Source organism: Berghia stephanieae, chromosome 6, assembly GCF_034508935.2.
Source record: "Berghia stephanieae isolate SIO BIC M18660-M18661 chromosome 6, UCSD_Bste_1.3, whole genome shotgun sequence".
Lineage (NCBI taxonomy): Eukaryota > Metazoa > Mollusca > Gastropoda > Nudibranchia > Aeolidiidae > Berghia > Berghia stephanieae.
Genome location: NC_088365.1, coordinates 29,735,234 through 29,756,610, shown reverse-complemented (window position 1 = coordinate 29,756,610; position 21,377 = coordinate 29,735,234). Strand labels below are relative to the sequence as shown.

Sequence of the window (21,377 nt, the reverse complement as noted above, 5' to 3'; positions counted from 1 at the left end):
GGCGTTGATCTGTATTTCAGAAGAAATCTGTTTACGCATTCAGGAACACTACCATTGTTCATTTTCTTCATCGCCGACTTGAAGGTGGCAACTGCTCTTTCAGCTAGGCCGTTTGTAGATGGGTGGTATGGTGTCGATTTGATGTGTTCTATGCCGTTGAACCGAAGGAAATTTTGAAACTCTTCGCTGACAAACGATGGACCATTGTCCGAAACAATTTTATCGGGTAATCCATGAGTTGCGAACACATGACGAAGTTGAAAAATAGTATCCGCTGAGGTAATCCGTTTCATAATGCGAATTTCTAGCCATTTAGAGTGCGCATCCACAATAATTAAGAACATATGACCTAAGAATGGGCCAGCAAAATCAATGTGAAGACGACTCCAGGGTTTGGTTGGCCAGTTCCATGATTGTAGGGGTGAGTGAGCAGGTACGTTCCTAAAACTCTGGCAATTGGCACACGATTTCGCACAGAATTCGATATCCATATCAATTTTGGGCCACCACACGTAACTTCTGGCAAGCATTTTCATCCGAACAATTCCGATGTGATCCTCATGGATAAGTGAAAGAATATCCCGTTGAAGAGACGTTGGAACGATGATACGCGTACCCCACAGCAGACATCCATTGTCGATGCTCAATTCGAGCTTGCGTGCGAAATAGGGTCTAAGTTGTTCGCTAATTGTAGTGGGCCATGGATGACCATGTGCGACGATTTTATACACCTGACGAAGTACAGGGTCAGTGGTGGTTTCCGATGCGATGGTGGTACTGGAGATGGGTAGGTTGTCGATGACCTGGAAGATCTGGTGAAGATCTTCAGGAAACGGCGTAGGTGCTGCTACTTCAGGCAGAGGTAGATGACTGAGTGCATCTGCGTTGTTGCGTTGACCTGGGATGTGTTTCAGTTGGTAGTCGTACGCGCTCAGAATGACCGCCCATCTCTGTACTCGCGATGATGCGTGATCAGGTAATGGTTTGTTTTCTCCGAAAAGACCCAATAGTGGCTTATGGTCGGTGTTGATCGTAATATGTCGTCCAAAAACGTATTTGTGAAATTTTCGTAATCCAAAAATGATAGATAACGCTTCTTTGTCCAGTTGGGAGTAATTTCGTTCTGCTTTATCCAACGATCTGGAAGCAAATGCGATAGGTTGTTCATTCCCATTGTTGAAACAGTGCGAAAGAATCGCTGATACGCCTCTTGGTGAGGCATCGCAGGTAACGACAACAGGGATGTTGGGGTCGAAATGAACCAGTAGCTCCGTGGACATTAAACACGATTTCGACTCGTCGAAGGCTGATTGCTCAGCTGATGTCCATTTCCAGGTGCTTCCTTTCTTTAGTAAATCGTATAGTGGTGCAAGACGGTGTGATATGTTGGGTAGAAATTTGGAATAGTAGTTGATCATTCCAAGGTAGGCTCGTAGTTCCTGGATTGAGGTTGGTGCAGGTGCCTTTCGTACAGCTTCAATTTTCTTAGATTGTGGAGCGATGCCATTCTTCGTGAGGCGGTATCCAAGGAAATCGATTTCATCCTGCAGGAATTCACATTTAGCCCTTTTTACGTTCAGTCCCCTTTCTTCACAGCGCTTCAACACGGCTTCAAGTGTTTCGAAGTGTTGTGCATCGTTGGCGCCAGTGAGATACAGATTGTCGAAGTAGATCACCGTGTTTGGGATATCCTTGAAGACAGATTCCATTACCCGTTGGAAGATGGCTGGGCACGAAGATATGCCATATGGTAGTCGTTTGTAGCGATAAAGACCACGATGCGTGTTGATCGTCGTGACGTTTTGGCTATCAGGGTCGAGAAGAAGGTGAGTATACGCATGGCTGAAGTCGATGGTTGAAAACTTCTCACCATGTGCAAGCCTGTTGGCCAACTCTTCTATCCTCGGAATTGGATGTTCTTCCTTTGCAACCATTTTGTTGACGGTCACTTTATAATCCCCACATATGCGGAGTGTCGAATCAGATTTGAGAATGGGTACGATTGGTGTTGCCCAGTCTGGGTAATTGATCTTCTCAATGATGTTGTTATTTTCTAGACGTTGTAATTCTCTTTCAATTTTGTCCCGAAGAGCAAATGGTGGATGGCGTGCTTTTTTGAAGATGGGTGTGGCGTTTTCTTTCAGGAAGATGTGTTGGGTGTGGTTGTTTAGTAACCCAGCATTGTCGTTGAACACGTTGTATTTGGAAACGATTGATTGGAGTTCCTGTGCGTGTGTTTTAGCGTTGGTGTGGAAGATGTTGTTCCAGTTGAGTTTGATGGTCTCCAACCAGTTTCTTCCAAGTAGTGGTGGACCAGCGGTTTCAACGATGAGTAGAGGCAGGTTGGTTGCTTGCTGTTGTTGGTACTGGACATTCACGCGACATTGTCCGCAAATCTGTACGGTGTCTCCTGTATATGTTTTCAGGACAACAGTTGATGGTTTTAGAGGTGTATGTAACAATAAGTTGTCGTATGTTGTTTTCGGTAGTATAGTTGCTGATGCGCCTGTGTCAAGCTGGAATGACACTTCCTTCCCTTCGATTTGAAGCGGTATCCACACCGGTGTGTGTGTTTTTAAGTCCTGTTCCATGTTGAAAAGGTCGTATGCATTTGGTTCAGGGTGATCGACATTGTGATGATGTTGATGGTGAATTTGGTCTTCTGATACATAATACGATCGATGATTCTTAGTGTCGCTTTTAGCTGTGTGTGACGATGGTTTATGATGCTGAGGTTGGTGGTTGGGTCTGTTTTTCGATTTACATACCTTGGACAGGTGCCCCACTTTATTACAATGAAAACACTTCGCGTTGATCCATTTGCACGGAGTGCCTCGGTGGTCACTGCCGCAGCGTTGGCATTTCGATGATGTGTGAGACTGTGACGTTGAACTCGGGTTGGTGAAAGTTTTGTGTTTAGGTTTGTTGGCGTGGTCATTGTTGTTGTAGCGGTGTTGACGAAGATGGTGTATCTTATGGTCTTGGTGGGGGCCTGTTGTTAGCAAATCTTTTGCTCCTGTTTCTGATGTGGTCACAGCTTGGGCGATTGTGACTGCTTTCTGGAATGTGAGATCAGTCTCAGAAAGTAGTCTGCGCTGAATCTTTTCATCATTGATCCCCCTCACCAGTCGCTCGCACAGACGTTCATCCAGTGTTGTGCCGAATTCACAGTATTCACTCAGTTGCCTCAGTGACGCAATGTATTGATTGATGGATTCTGTTGGTGCCCTGATCCTATTTTCGAACCGGGTATGTTGCACATATTTCAATGGTTTTGGCTCGAAGTGATTTTTCATCAGCTGGCAAAGTTCATCTAGTTTTAGTTCTTTGATGTTTCTTGGTGTAGCCAGATTCCTTAGTAGCCTGAAGTTTGATGGACCGATAATCGTGAGGAATATTGCAGTTTGTCTATTTTCGTCTTCGATCTGATTTGCCACGAAGTATAGTTCTACTCTTTCGAAGTATTCCGAGAAGGACTCTTTGCTAACGTCAAACTGCTCTATCTGGCCGAAATTCATCTTAGTTTGCTTGAAATATGGTCTAGGAAGGTTAAATCTAATACCTTACTTGTTGATCCTCGTCGCCAATGTTGTATTTTTGGTAAGATGGTGATGATAAAAAGAGATATAAATCAATGGAACACCAAAACACAGCTTATTCGTTTTCTATTTACAACGGAAGACGTTGCTCTTTTCACCAAAGGTTTCCATACAGTCACAAGAGTTACAAAAGTGACTCGTCATTCGTACATTCATTCATTCATTCATCATTAATTTCTTAATACATTACATTTTTCTTCAAGTCCTTTTAATTGTACATCTAGAATGTTTTTACTATACAATTTTCTTCCTTTTTACTGGCGCTGAAATTACCTAAATGTGTTGCAAACGCTGTAAAACCCTTAAAAACAAAAACAAAGAAACATTCCAAATAGTTATTTATCAGCATTTTAAAAACTGAAAACTTGGCTCTTTGCTTATTTTTCACCATTATCTTCTCTTCTTGCATGCTTTTGATGTTTCAATTTTTAATTGTGCATTTTATGAAGTTTAATATTTATTACTATTGTTTATATTTTGTTTCATCATTGGTTACTCTAGCTACCATCAACATCATCATCATCATCATGGACGTCATCATCATTAACATCTCCATTATCAATTTAGTTGTCATCTTCTCACTAACAGTTTCATCATTAGCATATTTTTAAAAGAAGTGTTTTTTTAAAGAGCATCAGTCTCCCAGACAGCGATCTCTTTGTAACCTAATGATTCCATGCAGATTTTGATTTAAACAACTTCAAAATATCATTAATAATCAGGACTAGTCAATATTTCATTATGATATCATCCAAATTTATTCATACTGATTTGAACATAAGAGGATTAATGTATTTCAATTTTATATTCCTTTCCTTCATCTTGCAGAGGAGAAAGACCTTTCAGAAACCAAATTGAGGAGGAGTTCGGATGAAGTTTCTTCCCTGAAGACACAATTGTTGGAGGCTGAACAAGATGTCAAGGAGAAATCTGACATTATCCTGGATCTACAAGGTCTGATATTTTGTCATGTAAATAGTCAGATAAATAAGCTTTTTTAAAAACACATTTTCTAAGGTTTCAAGCATGCTGTGATTCACAAAGCTTTATATAATATTCTCCCAACAAACCATAAGGACCCAAGTTTTCATTTCATTTGTGCTGCTAGATAGATGCCATTTTTTTTCTTCTTTCTTCTATACTTGTCCTTTTACTATATCTTTCATCACCAAAAGTCAGGCATTTTATTGCCATAGAGTCAATGATGAGGTCATGATTTCATCTTTAATCTACATAATATATTGTCATGCATTGGCCACTGACTGCACTCAGCATCACCAACATCAGTTAACGTTAATGGTGAAGTTTACTTTTAGAGTTGCATTATAGTGCACTTGATGAATTATGTGACTTCAAATCCCCCACCCTCCCCTTCCTCATTTCCCAGATCAAATTAAGAAAGCTGAAGGTCTCACTCAGGATGTCAAGCAGGAAATCCTTGATCTGCGAGGTGAGAAATAAATGAAATCCTGCATTATTTTATAAAATTTGTGTTGTTTGTATGGCATATAGGCTTTTGTAATATTTAATGAATTGAAATAATGTGAACTTTGTTGAGATATTTGTAGCCCATCCATTCAATAAGATTATGTGTGGCTTTCTAGTCTTGTGATAGGACACTCAGTTTCTGACTTGTAGATCCCTGGTTTGGGTCCCTCTCTGGGGTGGTGAAAAGTTGAGTCCTTGGAAAAAGACTTGACTCACATTCTCACATTTGTAACTTTCATGGATGAGTAAGTGTCAAAAAATAAGATGATGAAAACTTGTATGAGTGTTAATTATTTATTCAAACTGAGATGTGAAACATTCCAGGTGCTTGAATTCCTCTCTGCAGATTTTCAATTTCCCTTCCTGTTCTCTTCATTTTTGTTCTCATCCTCCTTCTATCGCTCTATTGTTCTTCTATCCCTGTTTCCAATGTTACCAAAGACTTAAATCAAAATATTATTTGAATGTTCATCACTTGCAAGCAATGTCTTTTGATGATTGTGTTGATATATGTATTGACTAATGGATTTATCATATTTGTTCTTTAATTTATTTACTCGCAGGACAATTGGAAGGGGAAAAAGTAAAGAACAAAACCACTGAACAAGAACTGGAAGATGCAAAAAGTAAGTCAGAGAGACTTATGAAATATATCGAAATTCAAAGGATTTATTGTTTTTCTTACGTTTCCTATTGTTGTTGCTTTTGAATGTGTTATCATCATTCTATTGTGGTTGAGAATATGAATGAATTTAAGAAAATCTAGCCATGGCATTATTGATCTTGTTATGATACAACCTATGCTTTATTTCAATACATTTATTTATTTATAATTGATTTATTTTGTCTCAATCATTACAGTGCAGCTTGCTACGTCACAGCAGAGTGCCAAGCAAAACCACAACGAAACTGAACATTTAAAAGGTAAACACACTTTCTTTTTTTTTTTTTAAATTTATTTATTTTATTTCTTTTATAGTTTGAATATAGCATTGGTATGGAATAGTCATTTTATCCTAATCTAGTTAACTAATAATCTCTCAGAATCTGTCAGTGTAATGTTTTCTTTATAAATATATTTTAAAGTAGAATGCAATCACATGAGTCATAAGACGATGCTTGGAATTTCGTTTTTCCTATTTAAAAAATCTCTCTTTTTTTCTTTATAAATCATTTTGTATTTAAGAAATAACTACTTCACTCACTTTATGAAGATTAATCTTTGTTATTTTCAAAAGCATGCAGCTTTCCCCCCTTTCCTTTTTATTTTCCTTTTTTTGTTTGTTTAAAATGTGATTAAATTTTTCAACATAAAACTGGGAATTTCCCACTTTTTAGAGGTTTTATACTAAAACTGTTATAATTGAGAACAATAATGATAAAAATAATAATAATAATAACAATAATAATAATAAAGCTAATGATAATGATGATGATGATAATAGTAAAAATATGTATAGCTCTTTCCATTAAATGGCATCTCAAAGTGCTTTACATTTACAGAATATAGACATTTTAATCAGATCCATCAATATTTTGTATGTTACTCAGATTTAGACAGAATTAGTTAAATGTGCTCACTGTTTTCTAAGTAAGACCATTAACGCATTATTTTCCATCCATTTTGAAATAAAGTTCTTAAAAAGCTCGCTCATATCTGTATTTTCAAAATACATGCTTTTCAATGTTTTGTTTCTCACCCCCACCCCCAAGAAACGTTGATTTTCAATTCCCACAATGAGCAAGAATTTTTTATTTGCTATTTTTATTATTTTGTTCCTTTTTAGTATTTAATGATGTTTTTTGTCTCCTATGATTGTAGAAAAGCTTTTTGCTTTTGTGGTGTGCACATTTATTTATTGCAATTCCATGCTTTATTCATGATCTATGTACTTCACGATGGTTCTCACTGTATTCAGGTATAAATATAAAATGATTACCTGGCCATTAACAAAACAACCTTTTCTCTGTTGAAAAAAAATAAAAAAATTTTCGCCTTTCAGGCAACATGTCTCATTCTTCATGTTAAATGTTGCTGTTGGCTTGGGACCCCTTGTAAAGTGCTGTTATAATTTTTTTTTTGGTCTCCTCAAGAAAAGTCAAATAATTTCATTTGGGATTTGGCTAACTTTTAAATGTCTAATAATTTTTTTTTTTTTAATTTCTTTTTCTTTTAATTTATGCTGTGGCATGATTCACTGTTTCACTTCTTAATATAATTTTTATATAATATTAATGTTATGTAAAATCTAGCTTAGTGTGTAAATTGTGTATTGTACCCTCATGATTTAATCCTGGTTTGGTTTTTATGCTATTATTTTTCTGCATGGGGGTCCCAATAGCTCAGTTGGTAGAGCACTTGCTTCACATGTAAAGGTACCGAGATCAATCCCGGATGCAGACAAGAATCTGACGAGTTGACATCCATATTTAGGTTGAAATTTTAATTTGAAAAAAAAAAAAAGGCACGAGACAGATTCGGCAGCTTACTGTAGAAGAAATGCATTTAAAGTTCAAATTCCAATAAAACTGAGTGGAGTATACAGTTTACTCCAAGTCAATTTATTTTCAAATGCAAAAGCTTTGTTTAAGCATTGATTATTTATTTATTTACTTGTTTTACTTTTTTTTTTTTTTTGGCCGTCTATTTACACGAGAATTGTGCTGCGCAATGTTATGTTACTCTGGTTTGGAGGATTTTGAGTGAGTGGAGAGAGAGAGAGAGAGAGAGAGAGAGAGAGAGAGAGAGAGAGAGAGAGAGAGAGAGAGAGAGAGAGAGAGAGAGAGAGAGAGAGAGAGAGAGGAGAAAGAGAGGAGAGAGGAAGAGAAGAGGGGGAGAGAGAAGAGAGAGAGGAAGAGAGAGAGAGAGAGAGGGAGAGAAGAGAGAGGAGAGAGAGAGAAGGAGAGGAGAGAGAGAGAGGAGAGAAGGAAGAGAGAGGAGGAGAGAGAGAGAAGAGAGAGGAGAGAGGAGAGAGAGAGAGAGAGAGAGAGAGAGAGAGAGAGAGAGAGAGAGAGAGAGAGAGAGAGAGAGAGAGAGAGAGAGAAGAGAGAGAGAGAGAGAGAGAGAGAGGAAGAGAGAGAGAGAGAGAGAGAGAGAGAGAGAGAGAGAGAGAGAGAGAGAGAGAGTACTAATAATTTTGCAACAAATGAATAGAATTGTCATCTTTTGATATTCCCTCCTCCCTCCCTGTTTCTGCCTCAAATCCAACCGCCTTCATATGTGTTGCATACTGTTTTCCTCACTTTAGCACTAAATTTAGAGAAGAAACGATTGGAAGGAATAAGACTATTCTTGTATTGACTAATTAACCAATAGATTTTTGACCAATGGAAACATGGAGTTTGTGACACACCTTCACATGTGCTCGGACAAACATAATAGATTGTTCATAAACAGTAGCATGAATGAACTCAACCTCTCTCTGATTATTGTTATTGTTTTTATATCGCCAAATAGGTGACTAGTTATCACATGATTTTCTCGATCAGATTATTAATGTTTAAGTTTACACAAAGTTTTCTGTGTTGGTTCTATTGATCAAGTTGATAGAACAGTGGGTATTTTACTTAGACACATACCATCGATGGTAAAACCTGTGCAGTCTGCTCTGTTTATCACTCAATGTCATTGATTACATTTTGACGAATGTCCGAGACCCATGGTTATGTTCCCGTCCACCAGGTTCTATTGAAGACACTTTTTGGTATAGAGTTCGGGTGCATTAAAGAGAATGTTTTTATAGGGTAATGGGAGAAATCTTTTGTCTTCTAAGTAAATTCTGAAATGTTTAAAAATACAAATTTGAAAAAAAATGTAGGATGAATTATATGGGAGATGTTGTTCCCCTTATCTTCCTCCCCCCAAGCATTTGAGACTTGAAATACGTCAGAGATTTTAAGCAGAAACAAAATAATGGCAAGAATTATAATGCAGCATAGATAAGATGAACTGAAGCATTGGCTTTTATTCATTATAAAAACGTGTTTGGTGACAACGATAACCGGCTGAACATCTTTTATAAACTAAAAGAGTTGTGTATTACACTTTTACAGTTTCCCTTATTTTTTTTTTCTTATTTTTTTTAATGAAAGAAATCAAAATAATGACCAAATACCTTGGAAAACTAACGGATTAATTGATGTTGTTGCTCTTTGCTTTCATTGTTGCATGCTTTCCTCTTACCTTTGTCATTCCGTTGTATTGTACTATGCCATAAGAGATAATTTACCTGAGAAATCTCCTTACATAGTGTCTTATCTGTTGACACTGTAAGCACTGTGCTTTTTGCTTTTGTTATGTTTTTTTTAGATAAAATTTTCTCTTAATTTTGTTGTATTTCACATTTTCACATAAAGTTTTTGATTTCGTCTCTGTCCTGTCCATAGCTGGATGATTTATCTGGGTGTTGTCATTAAGTAGAAAAATAAGTTTCCTTTTCTAGTCACCATGCATGCTGGTTTTGTCTATCTTTTGTTTAAAAAAATCTTTCTGCTTTTGGCTTTCATTCCCCCCCCCCCCCCCCCCCCTGGTTTTGAGTTCTGTTGATTTTTCTAAGATTAATTTTCATAATCACTTGGTATGACAATAATCGGAGCTATTAATCTAAAGAAAAAAAATTGACCACAATTTTGTTATTTAAGATAAAAGCCATTATTCACATTTAAGTCTCTTTCTATTGATTATGTCATTTTCTTCTTGTTCGGCTACATTTTCACTCTCCTCGTTCTTTTTTACCCCACCTTTGCACATACAACGTCATCTTTGATATCAGACAAGTTAAGGCACTTGCAAGATGAGCTGGAGTCTGAGCGCAATCGAAGGGAATCTCCACGTCTTGGTCACTCGGATAGGCTCACTCCAAAAAGCAAAGGTAATCATTGAATTGCTGCATGGACGCTTCACATAGTCAAAAGGAACAGGAGGAGGACATTTGATGGTGGGCTACAATCTTGGCGTTGAATTTATCATGGATGGGAATATCACTTCTGAATTACCCATTAGAATGGAATTTCAACCGTGTTTTATTTTTCTGTTGACATATTTGATTAGTTCACGAGAATACAATATTTTGCATTCTAATAATATTCTAAATGTTTATGGAGATCACATCAGTATGAAGAATACCCCTCTTTTTGCAGCCAAGAACTATAAGTTTCAATTCCCAGCTATATTTTCTGTCAAATTTAGTTCTATAAGATTTATTCATAAATATGGTGTAGATAGTCTGTCGCTTGCTTATCATTTTTCCTTTGAATAGGTGAAACATTTTCCCTTCAAGTCTCTATGTATTTTATAATTTGGTATGGGTGAGGAGTCTTTGTTTTCTTAGCATAGGGTGTCCCTGTCGAGGAGTTCCATCTTTGATTACATCTTGTGACTTGGTGTATCTGTCATCAGAGGGGTGGTTTTTTTTATCCGTCTAGGTTTTACCAATTTGTCTTATGTTATTTTCCTCACTATTGAATTTTTCTAAGCACGGATATAGTAACAAACAATGCCAGTGCTGTTTCAATATTCTTATGTAAAAATTGGTCTCCTTTTTGAAAGGATCAATAGAGGCATGGCATGAATGTTAGTTACTTGCAATAAAGAGCATTTCACGAGGCTGGCAGTCAAACATTTGTCAGAATTATTTAAATGCTGGATGCACTTTTCTAAAACCAACTGTTTAGAAAGTTTCATTGCTACTCTAGGGAGTGAGACGGCTTAGTGAATAAGGTATGGCACTTCCACGTAAAGAAACCAGGTTTGAGCTCTGCTTTTGCCATTTCATTTCCACCAAGAAACTTAGCCAGTATTGCTCTCTAGTAGAGATGCTCTACAACTGACACCAGAGTTATTATTGTCTTTTCTCAAGAGAAATTTCCCTTGAGGATGAATAAAGAGAAATCTGTTTTTATTTTTTTATTTTAAAATTGATATTTTCCTCTTGTTTTTGTCCTGCTTTTTCTTGTTTCTTTTATCCTCCTTCCCTACTCCTCCTCCTCCATCCTCCTATTTATCCTCCTATTTTTTGTTTTTGTTCCTGACCCCTTCGTCCTCCTCTTCTCATTATCCTCTTCCTCTTCATGTTGCTCCTCCTTATCCTCCTCTTCCTCCATCTCTTCCTATTCCTCCTCCTCCTCCTGATCCTCCTCTTCCTCCATCTCTTCCTATTCCTCCTCCTCCTCCTCCTCCTCCTCCTCCTCCTCCTCTTCCTCCTCTTCCTCCTCCTCCTCCTTCTTCTTCTTCTTCTTCTTCTTCTTCTTCTTCTTCTTCTTCTTCTTCGTGTCAGGATGATGGATCGATGAGTTCACACTATTGCTATCTCCTCAAACCCCTTACATACCAGTTTAGTCTCAGTTTCAGTTCACAGCATTTATGTTAGACTAATAAATAACCGCGATTTTGAGAGAGTTGATGTGTGGTGGAACATACAGGTGCAGTTTCTCACTCTTACGAAGTTAGCTAGATAATTTCTTGTTTCTGATCCTCCTGTCCACCCAACAGTGATTGGGTAGCTGGGTCTATTAGATGTGATGGAAAGTACTTTGCAATAGACTTACGTCCTATCCAAAGGTTAGCAAACAATTACTATTTTTCCGTTTCATATTTCAATGATAATTTATCATCTCAATTTCTCTAAAGGTGGCAGTGAATGCAGTAAAAATGGGGCTTATAGGCAAATGTTCAAAATAATCCTCCTTTTTCATTTTTTGTCACCATCAGCACTGAATAATAATAATAATGTAAATCATATACAACCAGACCTAGGCACCTTTTCAATACAAATAATGCTACAATTACACTCACAAAACATGCCTAAGACATTCATACCAAGATAAATAGACTATATAACGGAAACTGGTTTTAATATGTCAAAGATTTTCTGATAAAATAGACTTTAATATTTATCTTTAAAATGGCTTATGTATTGCATTTTCTTAAAGAAATTGGAAGAGAGTTCCAAATAGAAGAGGCAGAAGACTAGGCCAAAATCAACAATTGTTTTGATAGCAGATATGTTACTATTTCTTGTCATTATGTAGGATGGTGCTGTGAATTCTATTCTACTTCTCATAAGGGAGGAGGTGTTTTGGATATTTCAGGGTTTATTGATATCGCAAACCGGATACACTTTAGAATATCTTGTAACATAGGACAACCTGCTCATTACTTATAGACTGTGTTCATGTGCTGCTCTTAATCGTTCCCTCCATTGGAACGAGATCATTTATTAGTTTGGCCTGAGACCTGCCTGCAGCGTTTTGCTCAAAGGGATGGATTTATCTTGTTGTGAGAGATGTTTTGGTAAACCATCTCTCCTTTATGGAGGTCCCAACAGCTCAGTTGATAGAGCACTCTCTTCACAATCAAAGGGACCGAGATCGATTCCAGGTGCAGTGAGGTTTTTTTCTGATCCTCCTGTCCACCCAACAGTGATTGGGTAGCTGGGTCTATTAGATGTGGTGGAAAGTACTTTGCAATAGACTACCGTCCTATCCAAAGGTTAGCAAACAATTGCTATTGTCCATTTCATGCTATTGTCCATTTCACGCTATAGAAACCGGGATAAACTCTGGCTCCATGGGCCTAATGGCTCTGAAAGGACCTACACAATACACTGTTATGAGAGGAATAAAGGAGATAATGGTTTTCAAGAGCAAAATTTTCAAACCCTCGTTTCTTCTTCAGTCTTTAATCAGTGTTTGGTTATGACCACATTTTTCTCTCTCTGGTTTTGGGGTTTTTATTTGTATTTGTTCTTGACCATTTGGATCTTAGGCAATGATCACTGGACCACCATATTAAACACTAACATGTTATGTAAACCCCTCCAACCCCCACCCCCTACACATAATTTGATTCTCATGCACATCATATTGTGTTATGTATCCAATAAGCATTGTTGGATCAAATTTGTTGGAAAGAAAGAGATGGGAAGGGTTTATTATTTTTATTATCATTATTATTATTATTATTATTATTATTATTATTATTATTATTATTATTATTATTATTATTATTATTATTATTATTATTATTATTATTATTATTATATAAAAAAAAAATATTGTTATTTATTGCACATTGTATTTATTTCAACGTGTTAATTCAAGTAAAAGAGAAATAAGTGAGATTCTGCAACAAACTGTATTTGTTCCTTTAAATATAGATAGTTAAAACACAAAAAAGAAACAGGTCACCTAATCTCATTTCATATTATAAACTAATTTTTAAGGTTTTGATGGATGAGTAGTGTGAATTTGAATGTGGTCAGAAACAAAACGGGTGACAGTGTTGTGTCCTGGGTTAAGATATTTTGCACTAACTATTTCACTCTTCTCTGTCGTTTGAATGAATGTTTGGCTTTAAGGTGTGACATATTTGAGCTCTTACAAAAAAAGTGTCTAATAGGCAACTTGTACAATTTGAAAAGTTGTCTCAAATGGCCTGTTTGGGAATTGATACAGCATGTGCAACCATGTATTGTGCTATGTAAATTATAAAAACAAGAATATTTATATAGGCCAGGTACTCATTTTCCACCTGAGTACGGTGAGAGAATGTGAGTAAAGAGTCTTTTCCAAGCACTCAACTATGCACCGCTCAGAACAGGTCTTGAACCCTGGCCCTTCCGATCCAAAGGGGAGAGTTATATAACTTGACCACATAATATATTCATGACATTCATTTCTACCAACAAGAGTTTTTTCCCCTAGAGATACCAGATACTGAGATCAGAATCTTATCTTCACTTCCTGTAATGCATATTTTTGGAAATTTTTATTGTACTTAAATTTGACTTCCCCCCCCCCCCCCCCCCCCCCCTCTCTCTCTCTCTCTCTCTCTCTCTTATTAAGAATATCAAGCATTAAAGGAAGAATGTGCCAATCTTAGAAAACGGATTCAAGCAATTGAAGCTGAAATGAAAATGTAAGTTGATTGTATTAATAAACACATTTCATTATACTCACCCATTATCACCCATGCTGTAAGTAGCGACTATTTATTGTCTTTGGAATTCTTCTTCAAGTAACCGATTGAGTATTATTGTTGATGTGTGCTCCAGAAGAAAAAAAAAAATAAAATTGATACTTTCCTTATAGTTTGTGGCACATCTTCAAAGATCTCAATATCAAGGATGCCAAACGCCCTGCATCATGCAGGACTGTCCCGCTGATCCGACCCGTTTCCTGCATTTCAGCCCAGTTGCTGATAGTATTATGAGAATATGACTGTGATATCAACCTATACGGTCCATCAATAAACATTTTCTGTGTCTGATTAGTCTCTTCAAAGTGTATGTAAGGTAATATTATATTTTAGGGAGGTCATGAGGTATCATTATATGAGGCCTCCAATACTTGGGTCAATGACCGAGATATTTTAAACCACATCCAATTGGTAGTACTATTGTCCCACTGTTGGCTACTGTCCCTATTTAATTTTGGAAGTATGTTTTTGTGTGTATGTGTATCTGTGTGTACCTATTATTCCATCCCTCATTTGTCCCTCATTCTACCTCAAAATGTCCCTCATATTGACTTTCTGAACTTGGCAGCCCTGCAATATTGCTCTCAAGCTTGATACAAGTTGTTTAGTTGTTCCATAAACGAAACCTATCTGGGAAAAATATGTCAAGATGACTGTCAACATTAGATAGAGAAATATTAGAAGTTTGATATCCAGACTTCCTAGTTTATATTATACTACACATAAGTTTGTATTGATCTACTGGTATGGCCATTTTATTCTTCATAAAGAGTCATTATTTTATCCCTAGCCCATACTTCATGAGGAAGCAACCACCCAATTATTTCATATTTGCATTTGTTTTACCATTATGAATGAGTTGTTGTTTGAAATACGTGGATGGAAATGGTGAATCAAAAACATGTCTTGGATTCAGTACTTGTGTCTGAGTGAAATTTTAGGTGGTTTCAGACTAGACACAGATGGATTGCTCTTGGATCCTCTTTTGTTCCCTCTTCATTTACTCTTCTATTCTTGATCACATGCAAGTGTGGCTTAACTCGAGATCTCTTGTGTACAAGTGACCTTAAAGGGCTGCCAGTGCCAGAAAAATCATAACCACAAAGCAGTTCTGTGAATAGTCTTGTTATATTTCCTGTTTTATGTTGTGACAACTAGTATAACATATTTTTTAAAATGTCCGATTCCAACCATCCACCAGGTCTCGAAAGGAGAACCTACACTTGTCATCAGAGTACAACAAGCTACAGGAGTCGTACAAACACCTAGAGTCTCTCAAAGTCAAGCTGGAGACCAGTGAGGTGTCTTGGAAACTCAACCTTACAGACGCACAGAAGGATGCACACATTGTACGCCAAGAGGTGAGGCACACATTGCACTTGTGGTTTGCTGGGGTTTTTTTTTTTACTGTTATTATTGAGCCGTTAGTTAAAATTTGATGTGAGACACTGCAATACAAACCTCTAAACACACAGACAGCCAAACCATTTACTCATTCATTTTGATGATAATTAACCAGTTAACTGACTTTTTCTGCAAAGACTCGTATTTAAGAATTTGGCCAGTAAACTCGTCCTTCAAATATCGATCGATTTAAATGACCTCTCATCTTGGTAAAAACTCTCAAACCAGGGACCTCAAAGGATGAGTTTTCTGGCCAAATTTTTAAATACATATTTTTCCAGAGTACGGCAATAAACTGGTTAAAAGGAAGGAATGGGGGGAAACTTTTATTCCTTAAATTCATTTTATTTGCGCTTGAATTGTACATCAAGTCTTAATGTGAGCAACCATTCAATCTGGTTTAATTTTAGTGTCAACCTAGGAAATGAGAATTGAAGTCTAAATTATAGAATTTAGTAAAATTAGATTTGAATTTAGATTCTATTTTATATTATAATCAAATCTTACTGAAATAGAATATGGATTTAATTCTAAATTATACAAAATTAGTCAAATAATGTGCTCTTATAATATAGTAATGTAGTTACTTATAATACAATGTACCTAAACCTGGACATTCTGATAATTTGGGGTTTCAATTCAATTCTCTTTGACTGGTTTATCATGAGTTGATACCAGATTGACCTGGTTTCTCTCTCTCTCTGTGACTCTCTCTGTCTCTCTCTCTCTTTCTCTGTCTCTCTCTCTCTCTCCCTCCCCTCTCTCCCCCCCCCCCCTCCCCACCTCCCTACGGGAATAATAAACAGTAATAAATTTCGACATCTGCCTTCTCCACTCCCTCAGACTTCAAACAGTTCTGATGGGGCCCAATCATCTTCATCTTCTTTCCAGGGAAAGGTACAAACATACATGGCAACCTTCTGTAGACATTGTTGTCCGCTTGGTGGCTCACACCCCCCACCCCCTTTCCATCGTAGACTTGTTTGTTGTTCATTCCTGCTTCAGAGATGCCAACCATTTCATTTTCCTCATAAGTATTCATCAACAAAAATGAATATAAACAGCTTCTAAAGAGAGCGACATACCTAGCAAGGACTATGTTGAATCAAGCCCTTTTCCCAGTCAGCAACAAATATAGTCAGTTAGGACCAAATAACACGAAATACACTGAATAGAGAAGTGCCAGAAGACAATAGAGAATAATACCATTCGTATTATGTTATCAACATAGCTCATGCTCCACTCATTGTTCTCCTTCAGAGCCATGGAAATGGAATTAATCTCGTTTTTGATCATGTTCAGAGAGAGAGAGAGAGGGGGGGGGGGGGGGGGGGGGGGGGGAAGGAGGGGGAGCGGAAAGGAAATAAAATCTTGATTAAGGATGTTATTTTATATAAATGTGAATATACCATCATCATTCCCTACCTAGCATTAACACACTTAAGAGACGGAAAGGATACCAGTACTGCTGTTGTTGATAATATGTGTAGTGATCTGGCAAAACCCTTCGGATGTTGGTAAAATCCAAATCAAATATTATTACACATTCGAATAGAGTCACCATTACTGGACAAAATGCAGTTTGAATTTTGTAATTATCTAAATTAGGGCCAAAGTTATTCACATATTAAAGGAGAAGGGTCAAAAATATTTTAAACGGATAAAATTTCTTTTAAAGACAAAATACTACAAACTGTTTAAAATACAGTTACTTTTCATCACAACAGCACTTGCACACCACATTTATACTCAAAAATAAATAAAGCCCTTCCGTAACACAAAAAAAAGTTTTTGACTTTTATATCCCCCCTTTTTTGCCCTTCTTGGTTGATAATTTAGGAGGAGGAGGTTCTTGTGTGGCTTCATCCTCACTGGCTGGTTGCTCTCTCAGATATTATGTCATTCGTGATTTTATTTTTGTTTTCAGATTTTGATATCAACTTTTAAATATCTGATAATATTGTAAAATGTAATATAAAATTGAAAGAAAAATACATCAATCGCATGATTTTACTGATGACATAATATTTCACACACGACAGTAAATGGAATGTTGGACTATTGCTAATCGCTTTACTTGGTTTTGTTTAGAGCTTTGTGCAGTTGTTATACTGACTCAATGGGAGCTTGTATTCATGCGCACAGACTTGCATTTCAAAGGGCGAACAATGACAAAAAGAATGAAATGTGATATGTTGGGGTTGCTGAATTGAAACCCCCTACCTTAGAGGCAGATTTTATGTCAATTTTGTAGGTATTTCTTTCGATAGAGCTCGAATTATCTATAAGCTTTAAATTGTAAAATCCTTTTCCGAGAATGTAGTTGGATATATAATAAAACGATGAAGTGAAAACACGAAAATCATGCCGCTAATGAGTTTATTCGCTTGTATCTCAAAACTAGCCTGTGCGACATCCGGCAGGTTTTGCCAAATCAGCACATATATGGTTGGCATCTCTATTGTGCATAATGTCATCTCTACAGCCTGAGAATAAGTTTCCGTTTTGTCATCATTCTTTTTCTATTTGCTTCTATAATCTTTTATGTGTTGTATGGTCAAGGCATATGCATTCTATCATATTTTTACATTATGCAGTCTTGTTTTGATTATTTTTAAATGCATATATTATGGATTTCAGGACTTTTTAAAAATTGACATAAATTTTATTTTATCTGTTTATTTTTTGTTTATTTATTAATTTATTTATTCATTTATATATTTAATTATTTTTTTAAAAGGGAAGGGGTCTCCTTGTTTCTTTACTTTTTTTTTGTGTGTGTTTGATGTCATTTATTTTTTTCTTTCTCTTTTGCTTATTTATAAAAAAAAAACAATTAACATGTCCTTTTTTCCCCTCTTGATTCATTAATATTTTTTTCAATTATTCTTTGTAATGGGGATTTATGATAAGTATTAAATTTTGATTTTTAAAAAAATTGAATATTGTAACACTATTCATAGATTCAGGTTAAAATTGGTATTTGTTTTTATTTATTATTCGTTAACAATTTATTTATTTCCTGTAAAAAAGTCCACTACCATTGAACTATGCCTTGAACATCTGTAGAAAATTCCTTCCATGCAGTTTACTATTTACATATCAGAATCAGTTAGGTCAAATTGATAATAAGAAAAGAAGTGAGCAGAGAAGTGCCAGCAGTCAAAGAGAATGAAAACTTTTGCAGCAATCACGAGTTGAACCAAGGACCCGACCTGGCCACTAGAGGGATGCTCTACAATTGATGCTATCCACCACTATTTTGAGGTCATGAGGTCAATACGCAAACACCAGGAACATTTATTGGCGAGCAAGCAGTTAAGCTATGAGCTCTATACTCAACACAAACATATATCGCAGAGACAATTGAGACATGAGACATTTTAAAGCCAAATTGCTGCATCAGTTGTTTTTTTCATTAATGAGAATTTTATTTGATAAAACTGCGAGCAATTGTGAATTTTTAAAATTTGGTCATTCCAAGAAATTTCTCTCAAAAGTGGCCTAAAATGACAATGCTTGTCTCTCCTCGTGTAATATATATGAGATACTGCAGTGTCTGACAAAGCAGGTAGAAAACTACAAAAAAAAAAAAAAAAAAGAAAAAAAGAGAGGGGGGGGGGGGGGGGGGGGAGAACACACTTCAGAAACTTTTCATCTTTTTATCAAACACTGCCTTCTCCAATTTTTCAAAAGGGATGGGGGTCATTACATTTTTCATACCAAATTACAAAAATTATCAGTTTTATTAACCATTTTTTCATTTAAAAATTTGGAAATCTTAGCCTAGTAGGTTAGCTGATATAATACGAGGGCTCTTTCAGAAATAACCGAAAAATGCCCATTGCTCAGCAACCAGTGGAGATTTTTTAATTCTGTAAAAGACATGATATTCCTTATTTCCTTACGGATATTCCCAGAAATTATGAAGTGCATCATTTTGCACAATTAATTTCTAGACGATTTTAAAGATGGCGGCCCACCTTGAAACTTGGTCAAAGGAGGAAATCAGAGCTGTCATACGTTTTTTGAATGCCAAAAGTCTGAATCCTACCGAAATTCATAAAGAACTTCAGAGTGTATATGGTGAGCATGTTATAAGCCGTACACAAGTCTATCACTGGTGTAATTTGTTTGAAGCCGGCCATTCTGACTTGACAGACAGGGAAGGGAGAGGGCGTTCGATAACTGCGACGTCAGAAGACAATGTGAAGCGAGTTGATGAGCTTATTCGTCAAGACAGGGGGTTGAAACTTCATGAAATCGCAAGCAGTCTTGAAATTTCGGAAACTTCTGCCCATAGAATTGTATTTGATGAACTTGGCTACAGAAAAGTCAGCGCAAGATGGGTTCCTAAGCAATTGACAGACAATCGTAAAGAACAAAGATTGGACATCTGCAGGGAACTTTTGAGAAGAAGCAAGAGCTCACGCAGGGTTCACGGGCATACTGCCAACGCCGGCGGAGACTTTCTAGGGTACGATGTGACTTTTCTTGACAGCATAGTCACCGGTGATGAGACTTGGTTGCACCATTGCACCCCAGAAACAAAGCAAGATTCGATGACATGGAAACATCCATCCTCACCTGTCGCGAAGAAATTCAAAGTCATGCGGTCAGCAAAGAAAATAATGAGAACTGTTTTCTGGGACAGTCGTGGTGTTATTCTGTTCGAAACCTTACAACCTGGAGAAACAATCAATGCTGCAAGGTACTGCCAAACTCTTGACAAGCTTAGGGAGGCCATTCGCAGAAAGCGCCCAGGGCAGTTGACCAACGGGGTCATTTTGCAACACGACAACGCTACACCCCACACAGCACGAGTGACGCAAGGTTGGCTAGAGAAATATGGATGGGAGATTTTGCCACACCCACCACACAGTCCAGACCTCGCACCATCTGATTATCACCTCTTTGGGCCACTGAAACGTGAGCTGGCAGGAAAGCGCTTTGATGTCGATGAAGAGCTTGTTGACCATGTGCGGAAATGGCTACAAAACCTTGACGGAAATTTCTTCCGAGAGGGTATCTATTCCATGGTGCGGCGTTGGCAGAAGTGTGTCGACAGACTTGGCTGTTACGTAGAGAAATGAAGGACGAGTCAAGGTATGAACACGTGCAAGAATTTTGTTGATAGCATAAAAAACGCGGATTTTACAGGCATTTTTCGGTTAATTATGAAAGAGCCCTCGTATATGAACTTTTGTCTCAATCTATTATTCTTTTAAAGTAAACAAAATGACAAAATGAGAAGACAAATGCTTTGTTTATGTCAAAATCTCCTCATGCAGAATTATATATTAGACAGTCAATTTTTTTGTATTTCATTGTCTATAGCAACATAATTGATTACACTCGAGTCAAGTAGGGTAGTTTATGTACAAGATGTTTCAGAATTAAGTTTCCCTCTTCTATAACTTCGCGAAAACAACCTATAACTACCAAAATTTGAGGCAATATGATGTCAAATCTAAGGAATTTTGATGTCAAGTTTGTTGTACGTTTGCTTCTTGTCCAAGCATAATCAAAGGAGAATGACAGAGCAAAACATTGATGCAACCTTCTCACGCAACGATGTTCAGGTTGTCATCAAATTTTCAACTATTCTCGGCAAGTCTACTGTCAAAATACACGGAGACCTTTGTAAAGTATTGGAGCACAATGATCCTTCAATTCAAACGGTTAGAAGATGGGTCAGAGAAATTGAAGATGGGAGATCTGACATGCAGGATGAGGAACACACTGGGAGACCTCCTGTTGTCACTTGTGATTCTGTTGTGAGAACAAGAGTTGTGGAAGAATATTCAAGAACTTATAGGGAGATAAGTGAACTTGTTGGTGTTTCCATTACAAGTGTTTACAGAACATTGACTAACAAACTTGGCAAAAAAAAGGTGCTCGCAAAGTGG

General features: G+C 36.9%; 1 protein-coding gene across 18 annotated transcripts in view; it reads left to right on the top strand.

Moving 5' to 3' along the window:
- The window catches only part of LOC144974815 (uncharacterized), a 109,335-nt gene that overhangs the window by 82,465 nt on the left and 5,493 nt on the right, over positions 1–21,377 (top strand). For 5 of the 18 annotated variants that reach the window (XM_078918114.1, XM_078918120.1, XM_078918112.1 and 2 more), the window contains 8 exons: positions 4,428–4,553; positions 4,987–5,049; positions 5,651–5,713; positions 5,949–6,011; positions 9,860–9,958; positions 13,932–14,004; positions 15,266–15,425; positions 16,312–16,365. In XM_078918114.1, the coding sequence (XP_078774240.1) occupies positions 4,428–4,553; positions 4,987–5,049; positions 5,651–5,713; positions 5,949–6,011; positions 9,860–9,958; positions 13,932–14,004; positions 15,266–15,425; positions 16,312–16,365 (701 nt within the window). The remainder of the gene's footprint in view (positions 1–4,427; positions 4,554–4,986; positions 5,050–5,650; positions 5,714–5,948; positions 6,012–9,859; positions 9,959–13,931; positions 14,005–15,265; positions 15,426–16,311; positions 16,366–21,377) is intronic. The other 13 variants (XM_078918119.1, XM_078918113.1, XM_078918118.1 and 10 more) reach the window with 3 other exon arrangements.